Raw genomic sequence first — 18,190 nt, 5'->3', positions numbered from 1 at the left:
AGAAGAGTCCTAGTTCTGTTCCAGGTAATTATCTTCTTTGTACTGTGGCTAATATTATTTCAAGGAAATCACTTGTAGATGGCGTTTTATTCAACTGAGAGCTGTGAATATTAGTCAAGAACAGATTTAATGGGGGTGGTCCAATTGTTTTTTAAAAAAGATTTTAAAGAACCACCCTGAGAAAATGAGGTTCACGACCTGGTCCAACCTAGGGCCTTTCTGTGTGGAGTTTGCATGTTCTCCCTGTCTGTGGGTTTTGTCCAGGTTCTCCAGTTTCCTCCAACAGTCCATAGACATGCAAAGGTTAAATGACCTAAGGTGTGAATGTGAGAGTGAATGGTTGTTGACCCTGCAACGGACTAGTGACCTGTCCAGGGTGTACCCTGCCTTTCATCCTATATCAGCTGGGATTGGCTCCAGTAGCCCCACAACCATCATGCAGAGGATAAAGTGGTAGACAATGAGTGAGTGAATGAATGATTTGACCTTGATAAATTGACCACAACACACAGACTAAGATTTGATATTGTTCCAGGTCCTGGTGTGATATCAGACTCGTTGACACCTGTGGCCGCTTCCAGCCCAAAAACTAGAACTACTATAATATCAGAGCATGCTGGATCTGCTGCTGTGGACAACAATCCCATTGGTCTAACTCCAGGTCTTGCCTTTGACTCCATCACCAAGACACCAGTTAAAGCAGATGCTCCTGTCAAGGTAGTATGTTTGATGGCATCCCATGGGGGCATGAGAAGGGCAGGTGTAACTGACAAAGCAGGGGGTTTGCCTCAAGAACCCAGAGGGATATCAAGCACTTTGTCAAGTAAACCATTTCACCTGGGAGATGTAAATGCCAGCACTGCTGTGAGCAACGTCCCGTCGTTAAGGGCAATGTGGGGAGCGAGTGAGAGAGAAGAGAGGAAGGGGGGAGAGAAACATGTTCTGGAGAATTCTTCCTCACCCCTCCATGCTCTTCTTCCACTAAGTGCCATGAATGTCAAAGATGCAGGTACAATGACCGACCCCAGTGAGAGGCTTTACCTGTGGACAGTAGAGCGGAGGGAGGTGGGCGTCCAGGTGAACGAGGACGTCATCATACACTCAGCTTCCACAAGTCCCGCCCTCCACAGGGAAGCTCCTACCTCCTCCATGATTTGCTCACCAAGCAGTCAATCAGGTAGTTCAATGGTTCCATCACTGTGCTGCATCCCTGCCGGGCAGCCGCCCTTCCAGCACGTCTGCAAGATCGACATTGAAATGAGCAGCCAATCAGTGCTGCCATCAGATGCGACATACAAAGCTAGCTCCCTGCCCACCTGTCTACGTACATTCAGCTTCCAACAAAGCCCCAGCCTCACTCTGGAGACACAAAAGAACCAAGACGTTAGCACAGAAAGCATTTGGGAGGTGCAAACAGAGGAGAAGGAGGAAAAACATGAGGCTGAGAGGCCACAGAAGGTGCTGTGGGATGAGCAGGGGATGACGTGGGAGGTGTACGGTGCCTCGGTGGACCTGGAATCCCTGGGCACAGCGATACAGTTCCACCTGGAGTCCAAAATCCGCGAGCAAGAGAAACACATCAGCACACTTAGGAAGTCCATCTGCTCTGACAGCAGCCTACAAGGATGCAAGATGAAGAAGAGGAAGAAGAAGAAGAAGAATGGAGGAGGGATTCTGGGGTGTTGCAGGAGGTCGCACTCTGTGCCGGACTGAGAAGGGAAAGCTCGGATTCCTCTCAAACACACGTTTACACTCAACACGTATTTGTTCACATCGTCTGACAATCGACCAAAAGATTGTACCACGCTGCACTCACACGGGGAGGCAATAAAATCAGGTTTAATCTGTTTGCTGCCACATGTTGATAAGAGAGCTGGCCTTCGTTTCTTGGGAATAGTCTTGACATGATTAGATGTGGGACATCCTGAAGTAGGCGTGTCCCGGGCATGTACCCCACAGAGGGAGAGTTGTCGAAGTGGAGCAGAGACGACGGTGGCGCCCACTCATTCTCACACTAAATATTTCATCCACTTCCTTCTTCACTGTACGCACTAAAACATGAGCAACTGCTGAAACAAAAGCCTCCTCTTTTTTTCTCCACTGTCCTTTCACATTTGTCACTAATGACTGCAGTGGCTTTGTTGCACCAGTGGGGGGCAGTACGTACATGTTGATGACTCACTTGGCATACTTGTGATTCCACAGGGCGTAGATGACTTTTAGTTTACCCCCTTCATCATAGCCCCTCCCACCACCACCTCACCCCTCCTCCTCCCCTGTGGGGTAGTCCTGTTGAATAATTCAGTCATGCTCATCAACAGGTCTGCTCAGCTATCCTTCTTAGGACTCTGCATTGACTTCCATTCATTTAAACAGCATAAACAAAGCCTTTACCCTGACATTAACCATTTCAAATTTCTTGGGGGCGCTGTGGAGCAATTCAGCCATGCACAGTCTTGAGACCCAGACCAGCCAAGAAGGTGTGATACTGTTGATGACTGTGATTTTCGTGATTATTCGTGCATTCGTTGTCTGCCAGGGACCAAGTACCAGTTTGTTTTAACACACACCAGAATTTGCACGGTTGCCATGGTAACACTGTTTCGCAAAATGCCATGATATTCGCCACGCAGAGTCAACAATGTGTTTTCAGGGACGTAACTAAATTCAAGGTGGATCTGATATTTCCTGTGAGCACAGTGCATGAAAGTTTAAAATATGGTGTTTCCTGTTTTTTTACAGCAGATATTTCTCTAAATGAAATAGTAGGACACACACAGGATTTACCAGTAACATTAATTAAGGTTCCACTCCAGTATTAACAGAGCTGTGTTATTGTTCAAGTGTAAGGGTAGATCACACTAAATACTTGACACCTGGACTGTTTTTTTTTTTTTTCAGATTCTTTTTTTTAAAAACAACAAAAAACTGTATATATACATACACACAGTACTGTGCAGAAGTCTTATATATACATAATAAATGTATCTCACTGATAAACAACTTTCAACAAATTTTTCTGTTGTATTATTACTATTATTTAGATTCAATTTTGTTGTGAAAGACATGAGGAATGTTCAGACAAACATCTCAGTTTACTGATGTGAAGCAGAGTTTGTTTCACAGGAAGTAAGTGACGCAAAGGCAAAGATGTAAAAAAATAAGAATCAACAACTTACGACAACTTATGAACGATGACAGAGTTAATCCTCTGTGAAACATCGAGGAACGACCGGGAACATTTGCAGGAGAACAAAGAGGAACAGTGGAGGAGGAACACAGGTGACGGTGATCAGACCAACAAGAAACAGCAGGAAGTAGCATCAGCTAACATCAGACGTGTACAAAATAAAACAGGAAGTAGCGTCAAACAAAACAGATGACAAAGTAAGAAAATCTTCTCTCACGAGATGAAAAAACATGTAAAGACATAATTATTTCTATTTCATTTCCAACAGTTTGCAATGAGTTTTATTGTTATTATATATCAAATGACATTAGATGACACTTTTAACAAACATTCACAAACATTTTAGCCTTAAATTTGGTCACAGACTTTCTTCAGATTTCACAGAATGCATATACTTTTAATTTGAAATGTTCAAGAATGAACTGAACATGTTGTCCGCCGGGACCATGTTCCTGCTTTTCAGCAAACATCAAGGTTGAATGTGCACGGTTGCCATGGTAACACAATCAACAAAGTGTTTTTATGGATGCCACCACATTTGAGGTGGGATCTTACAGTCCCTCCTGTGAGCACAGTGTAAATATGGTGTTGTCACTAGGGGGCGCTGTGAAGCAGCTGCCTAATGCGACCTTCCATGGACATTGGAAATCGGACGTGGGAAACGATACATGATACAATCATTCAATCAAGTGACTGAAAATTTACAGGCACGGTAGAGAGATGTATAAATAAACAGACAGAGAGGGAGTTAGTGGCATGGCGCCAAAAACAGCCACACCCCCTCCACTATGATTTTGTCTCACACTCTGATTGGACGCCCTGGATCCGAGACCCCCCCCTCCCCGACCTCCAGTGTTGTTAATAACACCCGGAGCGGCGGTGGGTGTCTGATGGGGCAAAGCAGCTGCCGCAGCTTGGACACCAGTCGCCACGGAAACAGTTCAGGTGGGAAAAAAATTGCAGAGAAAAAGGTGAGTTTTTACCGACGCCATTTTGACAACTTTTCTGTCACATAGTGAAACTTTGTTTCTCCTCCATACAGTTGTTTACTATGCTGACTGTTGTTTACATAGGTGACTGTTGTTTATTTTGAATGTTGTTAACAACAGTAACTGTAACTGGTGACTTTTGTGTCTGACAAGAGTTTATGGGTGTTCTTTCAAATGACTACGATGACAGCAGATGTTTATAATGATGACAGTTGTTAATTGTTGACTGTTTGATGATTATGTCGGTTGTCATGGCAACTGTTGTTTATGACGTCAATTTATGATGACTGTTGTGTGACTGACTGTTGTTTTTTGACACCTTTTGTTTTTTTATGACGACTGTTGGTTATGATGATTGTCTTTAATGATAATGGCTTGTGATTATGACGGTTGTTGATCATGACGACTGTTGTTTATAATAGCGGCTGTTGTTTATGACGACTGTTGTTTATAATAGCGACTGTTGTTTGTCATAGCAACTGTTGTTTATGACGACTGTTGTTTATAATAGCACCTGTTGTTTATGTCAACTGTTGTTTATAGTAGTGACTGTTGTTTGTAATATTGACTGCTGTTTATGACGACTGTTGTTTATAATAGTGACTGTTGTTTGTAATAGCAACTGTTGTTTATGACGACTGTTGTTCATAATAGTGACTGTTGTTTATGACGACTGTTGTTTATAATAGCGCCTGTTGTTTATGACGACTGTTGTTTAAAGTAGTGACTGTTGTTTGTAATAGCGACTGCTGTTTATGATGACTGTTGTTCATAATAGTGACTGTTGTTTATGACGACTGTTGTTTATAATAGCGACTGTCGTTTATGACAACTGTTGTTTATAATAGCGCCTGTTGTTTATAACGACTGTTGTTTATAGTAGCGACTGTTGTTTGTAATAGCAACAGTTGTTTATGACGACTGTTGTTTGTAATAGCGACTGTTGTTTATGACGGCTGTTGTTTTAATGACGGCTGTTGTTTATGATGACAATTTATTACGACTATTGGTTTTGACTGACTGTTTATGATGACTACTTATGATGACTGATATTTATGTTGTTCAAAACGCCGACTGTTGTTTTTTGACACCTTTTTGCCAGTCATGGTGTCGTCTTCAGTGCTACTGAACGTGCTGCGCCGCAGCTGCTCCATCGGCACCACGCGACCCTTCATCAATGCACGGCGGTCGGCAGAACCTGCCAAAGCTTTAGAGCAGGTCTGTTACAGTCATTACGCCGTCATTTTAATTAGTTCATTGAGTTTGTCAGATTAGCAGGAAATGATTCGCCTAGACTTAGGCTGAATTTCTGCTCCACAGGTCGGCGGGGCTACGTCAGGGGTGATGGGTGTGCGGCGGGCCAGCGGATCAGTCTGTCTGGACAGTGACCGCTTGGTGACCTGGGACTCGTTTGGCATCTGGGACAACAGGATCGAGGAGCCAATACTGCTGCCCTCTAGTGTGAGATATGGAAAACCAGTTCCACAGGTAACTGAGAGGAATGAATGAATGAATGAATAAAATAAGTGACTAATATGACCCCGCCCGCTCCTCCCCTACAGGTCAGTCTGTCCCGGGTGGGCAGTGCGTCGGTTCAGGGTCACAGGAAACAGAATGAGGACCGTCTCCGCGTGGCCCGTATCCATGACAACCTGCTGTACTTTGCCGTGTTTGACGGCCACGGCGGCCCACACGCCGCCGACTACTGCTACACGTTCATGGAGAAATTTATCAGGTGCGTTTTTTTAAGCCACGTTTCACCCGGTCACACCCTGATGACGTTATTGATCAGTTATTGGTTTTATCCAGAGATGCTTTGGAGGAAGAAGACGATCTGGAAAAAGTTTTAAAGAAAGCGTTTTTAGATGCAGACAAAAGTCTTCACACACACCTGAGCTACTTCAATGCAGGTGAGACTGTAATAGTGAAAACAAAGTGTACTGTAAACAAAGTAAACATTTGTTTATCAACAGTTATGTTGACAAGAGCATTAAAATGAGAAAAAATAATGGGACAAAAAGAAATCAAGGGACATTTAGAATAGATAAAAATGTGCGATTAATTGCAACTATGACATTAATGCGCTAATTGTGCTGTATACAAAGTATACAGTAAACACACTGTAGTACTGCAAACAACATATACTCAAAATACTCCTCCCTCCCTTCCTCCTCAGCCTCCTTCCTGACCGCTGGCACCACGGCGACGGTTGCCATGCTACGTGACGGTGTGGAGCTGGTGGTCGGGAGCGTCGGCGACAGTCGGGCCATGTTGTGCAGGAAGGGAGGAGCCAAGAAACTCACCACAGACCACACACCTGACCTGAAGGACGAGAGACAACGGTATACACACCCACACTCGCACAGTGTGTACGTCAGGGGTCAGAGGTCAAACGGTGGTCATGGTGTATGAACAGTCTCAGTATGTGGGGCAGCAGGTGGAGGCGACGACACTCAGTGAATGTGTGTGTGTTATGTAACAGTAGAGCCAGGCTAATTTTAACCATGGACGTTCACACACACACACGTCAACACTTTAGTGACCTTTACACACAAGGTCAACGACCTCGCCATCTGGTGCCGTCACTGACCTCGTGTGTGTGTGTATTTCCTCAGGATCTACAGGTTTGGGGGCTACGTGGCGTGGGACAGCGCGGGTCAGGCTAACGTTAACGGGCGCCTCGCCATGACACGCAGCATTGGTGACTTCCACTTGAAAAACAGCGGCGTCATCGCCGAGCCTGACACGCGGCGAGTCATGGTGAGTCATCGATGGTGGCGCTAGAGGAAACAGCGGGTCGTGACGTCAATGGATTCTGTTTCTTGCGCTCGTCTCTGCAGGTCCGGCACGCCAACGACTCCTTCCTCGCTCTGACCACTGACGGCATCAACTTCCTGCTGAGTGACCAGGAGGTCTGCGATGTCATCAACCAGTGCCAGGACGCCACAGAGGCGGCAGACGTCATCACTCAGCAGGTCGTTGATTGACCTGTTAGCGTTGCCGTTAGCTGTAGCTGTAAGCTAATTGGACAGAAAACGTGCTCACATTAGTTTTTCTTTTCTTTCAAGGCGCTGCAGTACGGCTCTGAGGACAACGCCACCGCTATCGTCGTACCGCTCGGAGCGTGGGGGAAGCAACCGAGCTCCGCCGCCGCCTACAGCGTGAGCAGGAACTTCCTTTCCAGCGGGAGGTGGGCGTAGACAATGGCATTGAGCCATTTTGCACTACTTTTTACAAAGGGGGGGGGGGGGGCACTAATGAGCCATTTTGCACTACAAAGTACCCTTAAGTTCTAATTTGCGTGTCAATTTTTGTCCATTTTCAGCAACATTTAGTGCTTCAAAAATGCGATTCTTTAGGGAAAAACAGCTAGCGACAGTTACATTAGCTTAAACAGAACGTATATGTCACACTTAGCCACCAGGGGGCGACTCCACTGCTTATAAAAACAATGTCGTTTGAATATAAACATCTATTTTTATGTGCAGCTGATGAGCCGCAAGCGAACTGTGGTGCGTCACAGGAATGTCCCGCCCTCCCCGGCACGGGGTGGGGGGCGTGATGAGGCGTTCGGGTATCGGTGGGTAAATATAGACGGGACTTCATGTGACCACAAGGTGGTGTGACTGGAGTGAAGAGTGAAGTGGTGACACACACAAACTTGTGTGTTGTTATTGTTATTAAAGTCAGTTTTTTTTAATACACGGATCAATAATCACTTTAACCACTCAATTAAAAGCAAGTTTGTGAATAAATATGAAAACAAATCAAAGTCAACATAGACATGATCTTTGTGTTGAATTCAGAGGAAGGACGTGTAATACCACTTGTCAACAGCAGATGGAAACAATGTGATTCACATTCAACAATCATGAGGCTGAAGTTTAAATTCCAATGAAGTGTGAATGCGTTGTTACTGTCTTTAATTAGTTGTTTTCACAAAAAAAAATATGAATCCATTAATGACTTGTAAGAAAACTTTCTTTTTTTAAAAAAAAAAATAAAAAAATGCAAACATTTACAATGGCGTTCTTTCTTGTTTTCTTATTTAATTTGTTGAAATTATTGTAAATTACTTTACAATTTATGCATTTAAGGGATGTCCTAGGGTGTTTTTTGATGGGTTTTTTTTAAAACCTATTTATTTATGTTAATTGTTGTGACACAATAAAGTTTTTTTTAACCAAAATTAACTTACATGACTTGATGACAATTTTAATGTCCTTGTGGTTCTTCCGTGTGACAGTTGAACATTAAAAAAGAGCCAATTATTTTATTGTTTATTGTTGTGTTTAAGGTGGTTTATCAATCCCCACTCACACACCTGATTCAAATAGTCATCAGCAAGATGAAGCACTGCAAAAGCCTGATTATATAGTTATTTGAATCAGGTGTGTCCTGAGCACCAGGAGAACAACGGAAAAAAAACAAAAAAAACAAAGAATCAAAGAGAATAAAATGTTTGATGTAAAGAGAAATAAACGAACTTGGTAGAATTTATTCGACAGGTCTGGAAAGAAGATGATTGTTTTAATTCTTTTATGTTTCTTTATTGACTCTCATAAAGAGGCAAGAACAATCTGTGAGGGCATTAAAGGAGCAGTGACACAGCTTTTTCATTTCTCTCAACCACGGAAAAGGCTTAAACTCAACTTTCACCCTCTGAGGTCAGCAAGAGCGACTGCGTCTGAACTTCTCCCCACTTGTCTTATCAGCTTGTGTCGTAAAACGGAGGTTATATCACACACACAAACACACATGCACACACAGACAGTGAACACACCGCTCTCTCTCTCTCTCTCTCTGTGCTGCTCAGTGCTCTGTGGGCAGCTGCTTTCTTCCACAGGGACTCTCCGTCCTCCACAGGTCAGTGATGAACTTTCTAATCTTTCCTTTTCTTTGACTCTTATCAGACACAAAAGGGGTTAAAAAAGTTGAGTAAACTATTTCACTGTATTTGGAGAAGAAGTGAGAAATAAAACGGACAAAGTCTCTGCAGTGGTTTGTGTCCGGCGCTCAGACGTAGAGGATGTCCAACGTCAAGCTGCAGATGGACTCCAGGCAGACTGGAGATTCCAAACAAAAGGTACCTTCACACACACACACACACACACACTGTAAGCGCCCCCTGTGTCCTTAAAAAAAGACTCACCAACTAAAATCTATGTCAGATTAAAGTCTACTACATCTCCCAGATTAGTTTCACTGAATTATTTTGCTGTTTGACAAACTTTTCCAACTGGAGACTGACGTTTGTAAACACTGACTCTCCCACACCAAACCCCATTGAGAAAACCAGCGATTTTAACATCACAGCACATGGGAGTTGTTGATCCACTGCTGCCTTCATCAGTAAGTTCAAATGTCTTATTTTGTGAATTCGGCATTTGAAATCCTTTGCACGGATTTACCTCAGTGACACAAACTGGCCACACGGGGCAGCAGCGGAGCTGCAGCTCCTGCATCAGAGCGAGCTTAAATCGCTGATTTTCTCAATGGACTTTGGTGTGGGAGAGTGAGTGTGTTAAAAAACTGTTTAATGTGAAATTGAAGACGCAGACATGAAGGTTCCCACCACAGGGGGCGCCAAAGCTACTGGTTATATACCAGTAACTCATCCAACCACACGTAAACAAACAGAATTATGACTTTAAACATGTTTACAAACTGACGTTACTGTTCCTCAGTCTGGAGGTTCTGGCAAACGGACCGGCGCCACCGTCAGCTTCCACAACATACATTACAAAGTGACACAGGGAGGAGGCTGTTTATGCCTGAGGAAGAAGACGACCAAAGACATTCTCATCGACCTCAAGTGAGTCGCGAGTTTAAATGTTAATACAATTCAAAATGAGTGTAATATTGTATACATAAAATGGCAACGTGACTGCGGGTCTGAGTCGTGTTCAGTGAGCTGAAGCCGCACGTGCACGGTTATTGTGTACTGTGTGTTTATGTACGTGCCGTTAGGAGCCAACCTGACCCGACTGGATCAAACACACACACACACACACACACGCACGCCATGAGGCGGAGGAAGGAAGTTTGCTTTGACAGGAGACTCGGCTTCAGTCTGAACAATGAGTCTCAGCGTGAAGCAACAAACAACACACACACACACACAGGAAGCCCGAAATGTGACATTCGGAGAAAAATCTGGGTGTAAAATTCACGGAAACACAACCTCAACCAAGCTCAGTCATTGGCTGTGCTAACATGCTAGCAGTCACGGGCAGAAGAGGAAGACGACGATGACGACGGTGATGTAACGGGGAAGTTCAGCCTTGTCATGGTTTAAATCACGACTCATCACTTCACTAGAAAGCAGAAGATGCCGCTTGTTGTTTTACACGCCCCCACAATTTCACATCTTCCAAACAGACTCTTTTAAACTGTCGCTAACGTCAATGTGCTCCCTGCTGACTCATTGTCCGCTAACATGGCTGCAGATTTTAGGCCCAGGATGTTGAAAACACAGCAAAATGTGAGCCGCGAGCCAAAATCACAACCCGTTCAGTGGTATCCTAATAAAAATGACCTCCAAACTGCAAAGAGCCGTGTTGATGCGTATCATTTTGAAGTGGTTATACGTAAATCCGTATACCTGCGTATCACGTAGGGTCCCGCAAAGCCACAGCTGCCCTAAATTAACAGCATTGGTAATTATCAAAATTACTTTTTTCTACACCAGTGTGTAACTTTAACCAAAATGATATTTTTTGTGCTAAAGCGCTAAAAAAATTGATTATTGTTATCCAAATGTACTGTTTCACAAAAAATAGTAAAGCACATTATTTACTAATTTAGTAAATAAATTAGTTAATTTAGTAAATAACTATGATTGATGATTACTTGATTGAATCATATTTATTTACTATGAACAGAAACATTAGTTTTAGTGGTTGAATTTGGGTATAAAAAAGGTGAATCTATGGTGTGTCCCCTAGTGTCCCTATGACAACAATCTGCTGTGGCTGAACAGTTATGAAAGCAGTTATATCACAGGGACAATTATGGTTATGTTACCTTGATAACCTCTGACCGAATAGTGCCAACTTCAGGTCACAGGTCTTTTACCATAAACCTGTAAAAAAACCTCATCTCCTTAGTTAGCGACTTTATCGCTAACTAATGCTAAACTTTGAAATCCCACCTGCTTCAGCTGTTTCAATGTCAATGTCACATACATGAATACTGTTGAGTTTACACTGGGCGGTATCTGCGGTATTTTATGGTTCTTTTTCAATCATTGACCAGTGCGAGTCAAAGTTGAAGGTTTTATAGAATGTTTATTGATCCATTCCTGTGAGAACATTGACAGCTCTTCTTTTTTTCTTTAAATTTAGAATCATACACCAAAACCATATGGTTTAAAGCCAGAAGGAGCATGAGTTTCTGCGTTGTTTTGTCACGCTGTTATTATGAGGCATCAGAGGTTCCCCAGCTCATCAAGACACAATCAGGACGACCGCCCCGCCCCCTGCTGTTCACATGCTGTTCTTGCGTGTGTCGTCCGTCCTTGATCAGGACAAACACAGTGTTCTTGGAAGACACAACTACTTTATTTTTTATCTCCTCTCAGTTTATTAAACACAGTGTGTGATTTACTCGGTGGTTAGGGCTATGGAATTAGATTTGTGTCAATATTTTCAAACAATACGCTTTAAGAAGATATATATATAAAAATATTGTATTTTATGATTTGTTCTTTGCACCGTGTTTTTGTATGTTTGGGGGCGGGCCTTAGGAAGTTGCCTACTGATTGGCTACTGAGAAAAGTGCTGCATCATGGTTGCACTGCAAGTTCATGATACTAGCTGAGTCATGACCTGATGTGTTGGACAATTTTTGTCTTAAAATAGAAAAAAAAAAAAAATCCTTTCAGTTCCTCAAACGTGAAAATGAAAATAAGTGTAACCGCTGAGTCATATCATAAACTACTATAGAACCAGGACAAGCAGCTGTTAGCTTAGCTTACCACAGACAGGGAATGAGGGAATAATAGTTAGCATGGTTTTGTCAAGAGGTCAAAAGACGTTGCACTTCTGAAAGCTAAGCTAACATGACTCTCTCTCTCTCTCTCTCTCTCTCTCAGTGGGATCATGAAGCCCGGGCTCAACGCCATCATGGGAGCGACAGGAAGCGGCAAGTCATCGTGAGTGTTGCACCACAAAGTTCCACCAGGTGGCATACAGACATACAGACATAAACATGGCAGAAGAGGGATACTGCTGCTGTTAGGGTTAGACACCCAGGAATGGGTTCACAATCTTGGTTTCGATTGGTTGGGGTCATACGTATTGTTGCCAGTCCACCAAACAAGTACAAGAACAAGAACAAGAATCCGTGACATTGTGATTGATAATCCAACATGGTGACCGTCATGAAAGACAAAAATATAATTTCGTCTGATAGTCTGCATAAGATGTTGAATAATCCGAATCTCGCTAACCCCATATTTTATCCAGGTTCCTGGACATCCTGGCAGCTAGGAAGGATCCACGAGGTCTCTCCGGAGAAGTCCTGATCGACGGCGCTCCTCAGCCGCCAAACTTCAAGTGTCTTTCGGGATACGTGGTGCAGGTGCGTGAGACAGAAGTAACATTCTGTTAACTTCAAATGACCAAGGACGGGGGGGTTACAGCAGCAGCAGTCGATCTCACAAAAGTCGTCGGTTTCTCATCCACAGGATGACGTGGTGATGGGAACTCTGACGGTCAGAGAAAACTTCAGCTTCTCGGCGGCGCTGCGTCTCCCGTCGAGCATCTCTCCGCAAGAGAGAGGTCAAAAAGTGAACAAACTGATCGAGGAGCTGGGACTGACCCGGGTGGCCGACTCCAGGGTGAGGAGCAGGAGGCGAAAATAAACAAACAAATAAAAAATTTCATAAATAAATAAACAATAATGTGTACCTGTGTATGTGTGTGGTAGGTCGGAACTCAGCTGATTCGCGGGATCTCCGGTGGCGAGCGTAAGAGGACAAACATCGGCATGGAGCTGATCATCGACCCGTCCGTCCTCTTCCTGGACGAACCGACCACGGGCCTCGACGCTAGCACGGCAAACTCTGTGCTGCTGCTGCTCAAGAGGTGACGCATTTGCATGTTTGTCGAAGAAGAACAAAGCTGTGAACACAATGTTTGCGTACTATAAGCAGTAAGCCATTAGGGTTTTCCAAAATTATTGTAGGTAGTTTTTGGCTTGGGGCCACACGGTTGATGTAGTAGATAGATAGATAGATAGATAGATACTTTATTCATCTCACAGAGAAATTCACAGTTCAGCAGCTCCAGAATATGTTACAAGATAGAAACATAAGAGGCATGCAAGAGGCATAGTAGTTAGCACTCTTGCCTTTGCAGCAAGAAGACCCGGGTTTGCGACCCGGTCGGAACAAGGGCCTTTCTGCATGGAGTGCATGTTCTCGCTGGGTGTGTGGGTTTTCTCAGGGTTCTTTGGTTTCCTCCCACAGTCCAAAAACATGCAAACAAATTGGGATTAGGTAAATTGGCTTGCATTTGGTGTGAAAGACAGCTTGTGTAACTACATAAACTGTGAATTTTGTGTTTCCGTTTGTCCAGGATGGCGACTCACGGACGCACCATCATCCTGTCAATCCACCAGCCTCGCTACAGCATCTTCCGTCTGTTCGACAGCCTCACGCTGCTCGTCACCGGCAAACAGGTTCACTCACTTCCTGTCCGCTCTGTGTGTGTTTTTGGACGAGACCTGACGATAACGATGTCTTTCATGCTTACAGGTTTTCCATGGACCGGCTCAGAACGCGCTGCAGTACTTCGAGGACATCGGTGGGAACTCGCATTAAAACAAACATACTGTGACACAACACAACGCGAATGTCGCGTTAAAATAACAGCGCCAATAATAATCAAACTCCATTTCCCAGGATTCAACTGTGAGCCGCACAACAACCCCGCCGACTTCTTCCTCGACGTCATCAACGGAGACTCGACCACCATCTGCACCAGCGACTTGGACAGAGGTTTGTAACTATGACGACCACACAGGAACAAGTGTCCATCGTTAAAGGCGGTGTTCGGTTACCAAAATAAAGTTCATTTTTATTGTGATAAATTTGGGTGTTTAATCTTTGTCCAGATCCAGACTCTGTGTCCAAGTCCAAAAAAGGGATCGAGGACAAACTGGTGGAGGAGTACAGGAGCTGTCAGTACTACAAGGAGACCAGAGCAGAGCTGGGTGAGTCAAGTTGTCTGGTTACATGAGGAACTGACACATCTGTCAAATACTTGTTTTTCTCTATAATTTCACAACGGACCACATTTAATGACATTATTAGTGTTTGATCTTACTTCCTGTCATAATTCAACCTAAAAACCAAGTGTTTCTTTGTCGCCCCCTGTCTGTCAGAGAGGATAATTGAGGGGAAGAAGACAAGCGCCAACCCTAGCTCCAGGACCATCACGTACACCACGGGCTTCCTGACCCAGTTCAAGTGGGTTATGAAGAGAACCTTCAAGAACATGGCGCTAAACCCTCAAACGTCCATCGCTCAGGTAACAACACCCGCGTAAATGTCAGCACAACGGCAACTGCTGCTGCCCTAGTGGCCATCACGGGAACTGCAGCCTCTGATGACAGTGTTGTTACTGCGTCCAGGTCTGCGTGACAATTTTCCTCGCTCTGATCGTTGGAGCCATTTTCTTTGGCGTTGAAGACACTCAGAGTGGAATGCAGAACAGGTATTCTATTTTTCTTTCCTAATCTAATTTATTCTATTTTTGCTTGACTCTATTCTATACTAGTTTCTTTATTCTATTCTGCTTGACTATATTCTAGTCTTTATTCTATTCTACTCACTTTACTTTATTATATTCTCTTCTATTATATTCATTGTTTCTTTATTCTATTCCATTCTATTCTATTTTTCTTTATTCTATTATACTCTGCTAAATTCTATTATGTTCTACTCTATGATTATCGTACAGTATGTCGTCATCATATTATGATCACGTGTTATTGTCTTTGGTTTCACGCCATGTGAGATGTTTGTGTGTCACTGTGTGTCCAGGTTGGGCGCGCTCTTCTTCATCACGGTCAACCAGTGTTTTAGTACGGTGTCTGCAGCGGAGCTCTTCATCACTGAGAGGAAGCTCTTCATGTGAGACACACGCACGCACACACACTTTTTTTACATGTTATTTTATGTGCTATATAGTACTTTTATACACATAACATTCTTAAAGGGTTGCTACTGTCGTGTCTGGTGTATTGATGTACCTTGATGTACCAGATTTTGGTAATCAGTTGTATGCTCGCTTCTTTGACTCCAGACTTTATGCTAAGCTATCGCTAACGTCATGAGATTAATACTGAGCTCACTGATATAGTGTTACATTTCATTGTTTTCTCCATAGTTCCAATCAGGTACATCAAATTCATTGTTTGGATTTTGGAAAGCAGTTGCATGCTAGCTTCTATGCTAAGCTAGACTCACTGCACGAAGATGTACAGTTACATTTCACCGTCATTGTTTTCTCCATAGTTCTGAACAGATTTATTGATCATATTTTGCATGCTAGCTTCTTTGACTCCAGACTTTATGCTAAGCTAGGCTAACTGCATGAGGTAAATACTGAGCTTCTTTTGTGTTTATGAGGGCAGTGTCAGGAACAGTGACATTTCACTGTCACTGTTTCTTGATCGAGCTATGGCTTCTCTGTCTTTCTCCAGTCACGAGTACATCAGCGGTTACTACAGACTGTCCGTCTACTTCCTGTCCAAGATCCTGTCGGACATCATCACACTGCGAACCATACCTGCAATCGTCTTCAGCTGCGTGTCGTACTACATGATCGGTGAATAATTTCCCGACTTTTGTTCTGTGCTTTTGATTATTCCTCCAGATTCATCCATATTTTGTTAAGTCTATGTGGTGCCAACAGTCCTCTTACATTGTGCGTGTGTGTAGGTCTGAAGCCCACGGTCGAGGCCTTCTTCCTCTTCATGTTCACCGTCATGCTCATCGCCTACACCGCCACCTCCATGGTTTTCGCCATCTCGTCCGACCAGACGGTGGTGGCCATCGCCAACATCTTCTTGACCATCAGCTTTGTCTTCATGATGGTGAACTTAATAATTCCCATTACTTTCTGTTGCCGTGCTGGGGTTGGGGCCACTATTAATTCTCAACGATTTCACAGTATAGTCGTGATCTGAGGGAGAACTGGACCATTCTTGAACCGGAATCTATTTTCCGGCCAGGAAATTCCAGGACTGGTCAAAGAGAGAGAAAGAAAGGACACTCCTATTGTCCTGCTAGACAGCTGTATATACATGTCCCTTCCTTTTTTTGGGTAAAAAATAAATAAATAAAAAGGAAAATGAGCATAAAAGAGTGGGGAACCTATGATTGAGCCTTGGGGAACACCACAATTCAAATTATAGTTTTTTTAATGAATATCCATCAATGTTTACAAAACAATTCTTTTTCAGATTTAAAGATTTACCTCGTTAAAAAAATAAAATTTGTCTGTTATTCCACAAAGATCTTTGCAGGTCTGTTGGTGAACCTTCCCTCCATCGCCAGCTGGCTTGCCTGGTTAAAGTACTTAAGTATCCCACGATATGGCCTAAGTGTACGTATACACACACACACACACACACACACACAGGTTGTGCAGCTATTCTTCTAAGGATACTGCATTGACTTCCATTCACAAAGCCTTATCCTAAAGCCCTAAAGATTCTTTTTTTTTTGGTCCTCACCACATACAAGTACACACACTGGTGTTGTGTTGATGGTGTGTTTGTGTTTTTTTTTCAGGCTCTGCAGGTGAACGAGTTCACTGGTCTGACCTTCTGTCACGGGTTAAACATCAGCGTTGTTCCACCTGGACTGGCGTAAGATTCCCACACAGATTTTGATTGTTTTATAAGAGCCAGTGTCAGAGTCAGTGTTTACGTGTTAGTGTCTCCACCTGCTGGACACTTTGACGCATTGACAGTGAGTGTGACCTGCTGTGATTAATCATTAACCTGTTCGGGTTCTTTGTTGAAATGTAAAACGTAACAGCGCGATAATTAACGGTCGACATATTTACATCGTGAGCTGATCGGAGCTGAATTGTTGCACGACCCAGTTTTTACGACAATGTTACTTGTTTTACGTGCAGTTCGCGTAAAATGACTTAATACGTAACATTACGGTTTATAACATTGTGTAACTTTACGTAAAATGACTTTATAAGTGACATTACAGTTTATAACATTGTGTAACTTTACATAAAACATTACAGTTTATAACACTGTGTAACTTTACATAAAATTACTTTATACGTAACATTACAGTTTATAACATTGTGTAACTTTACATAAAACATTACAGTTTATAACATTGTGTTACTTTACATAAAACTACTTTATATGTAACATTACAGTTTATAACATTGTGTAACTTTACGTAAAGTTACTTTATAAGCGTCATTACAGTTTATAACACTGTGTAACCTTACATAAAACATTACAGTGTGTAACCTTATGTAAAACATTACAGTTTATAACACTGTAACTCTGCGGTTGTTGAAGGAACCTTTGTCCTGTGTTCACAGTTGCACGGGGGAGGAGTTTATGACAGCACAGGGCGTGGACTACTCTACGTGGGGTTTCTGGCAGAACCACATGGCTCTGGGCATCATGACAATCTGCTTCCTGTCCATCACCTACATCAAACTGCGCTTCATCAGAAAGTTCTCCTAGACTTTCGCCTTCCATCACCATTACCATGGCAACACTGTTCGACTCTGATTCACGTGATAAAATAGGAACAAGGAATCTTTCAGATCTGTGATGACATTGATCTAATTTGTAAAATATTTTTCTTGTTTGTAGATAACATACTCATACATAAGTTATTCACCAACACGTGGCACCATGTTATGCTAATTTTTGCACTTTAGAGATCATTTTTTACAATAAAACTTTTGGTTTAATCTGTGTTTTATTTCAATTTTTTTGCATTATCGAATTACAT

At 43.0% G+C, this 18,190-nt stretch overlaps 2 protein-coding genes across 3 annotated transcripts; both read left to right on the top strand.

Moving 5' to 3' along the window:
• Window positions 1–4,051: 4,051 nt before the first annotated feature.
• On the top strand, window positions 4,052–7,962 carry ppm1ka (protein phosphatase, Mg2+/Mn2+ dependent 1Ka). The gene is made up of 9 exons (XM_058623684.1): window positions 4,052–4,161; window positions 5,282–5,397; window positions 5,500–5,667; window positions 5,742–5,914; window positions 5,989–6,089; window positions 6,356–6,521; window positions 6,795–6,939; window positions 7,020–7,154; window positions 7,248–7,962. The coding sequence occupies exons 2-9, from the start codon at window positions 5,284–5,286 to the stop codon at window positions 7,377–7,379; spliced, it is 1,134 nt and encodes a 377-aa protein (XP_058479667.1). The 5' UTR covers window positions 4,052–4,161; window positions 5,282–5,283; the 3' UTR covers window positions 7,380–7,962.
• A 975-nt stretch (window positions 7,963–8,937) lies between these two features.
• On the top strand, window positions 8,938–18,149 carry LOC131455832 (broad substrate specificity ATP-binding cassette transporter ABCG2-like). 2 transcript variants are annotated; one of them, XM_058623659.1, is made up of 19 exons: window positions 8,938–9,045; window positions 9,179–9,265; window positions 9,867–9,994; window positions 12,275–12,334; window positions 12,648–12,762; window positions 12,869–13,021; window positions 13,111–13,268; window positions 13,761–13,863; window positions 13,940–13,988; window positions 14,087–14,182; window positions 14,299–14,397; window positions 14,569–14,714; window positions 14,818–14,900; window positions 15,230–15,319; window positions 15,892–16,016; window positions 16,130–16,284; window positions 16,707–16,796; window positions 16,985–17,061; window positions 17,769–18,149. In XM_058623659.1, exons 2-19 carry the CDS (start codon window positions 9,209–9,211, stop codon window positions 17,914–17,916), a joined length of 1,932 nt encoding a protein of 643 aa, XP_058479642.1. In that variant the 5' UTR covers window positions 8,938–9,045; window positions 9,179–9,208; the 3' UTR covers window positions 17,917–18,149. The 2 variants fall into 2 exon arrangements, with proteins under 2 accessions (XP_058479642.1, XP_058479643.1); XM_058623660.1 differs by having other exon boundaries at window positions 8,941–9,045; window positions 9,146–9,265.
• The last annotated feature ends 41 nt before the right edge of the window (window positions 18,150–18,190 follow it).

Source organism: Solea solea, chromosome 3 (assembly GCF_958295425.1).
Source record: "Solea solea chromosome 3, fSolSol10.1, whole genome shotgun sequence".
Taxonomy (NCBI): domain Eukaryota; kingdom Metazoa; phylum Chordata; class Actinopteri; order Pleuronectiformes; family Soleidae; genus Solea; species Solea solea.
Note: the sequence above shows the minus strand (reverse complement) of the source record. Positions and strands in the feature narration are given on the sequence as shown.

Coding starts and splice junctions, on each gene's coding strand:
- ppm1ka (XM_058623684.1), top strand. CDS start 5,284: ATGGTGTCGTCTTCAGTGCTACTGAACGTGCTGCGCCGCAGCTGCTCC. Junction 6,090..6,355: donor CCTGAGCTACTTCAATGCAG/GTGAGACTGTAA, acceptor CTTCCTCCTCAG/CCTCCTTCCTGACCGCTGGC. Junction 6,940..7,019: donor CTGACACGCGGCGAGTCATG/GTGAGTCATCGA, acceptor TCGTCTCTGCAG/GTCCGGCACGCCAACGACTC.
- LOC131455832 (XM_058623659.1), top strand. CDS start 9,209: ATGTCCAACGTCAAGCTGCAGATGGACTCCAGGCAGACTGGAGATTCC. Junction 14,183..14,298: donor CACCAGCGACTTGGACAGAG/GTTTGTAACTAT, acceptor ATCTTTGTCCAG/ATCCAGACTCTGTGTCCAAG. Junction 15,320..15,891: donor ACTGAGAGGAAGCTCTTCAT/GTGAGACACACG, acceptor GTCTTTCTCCAG/TCACGAGTACATCAGCGGTT.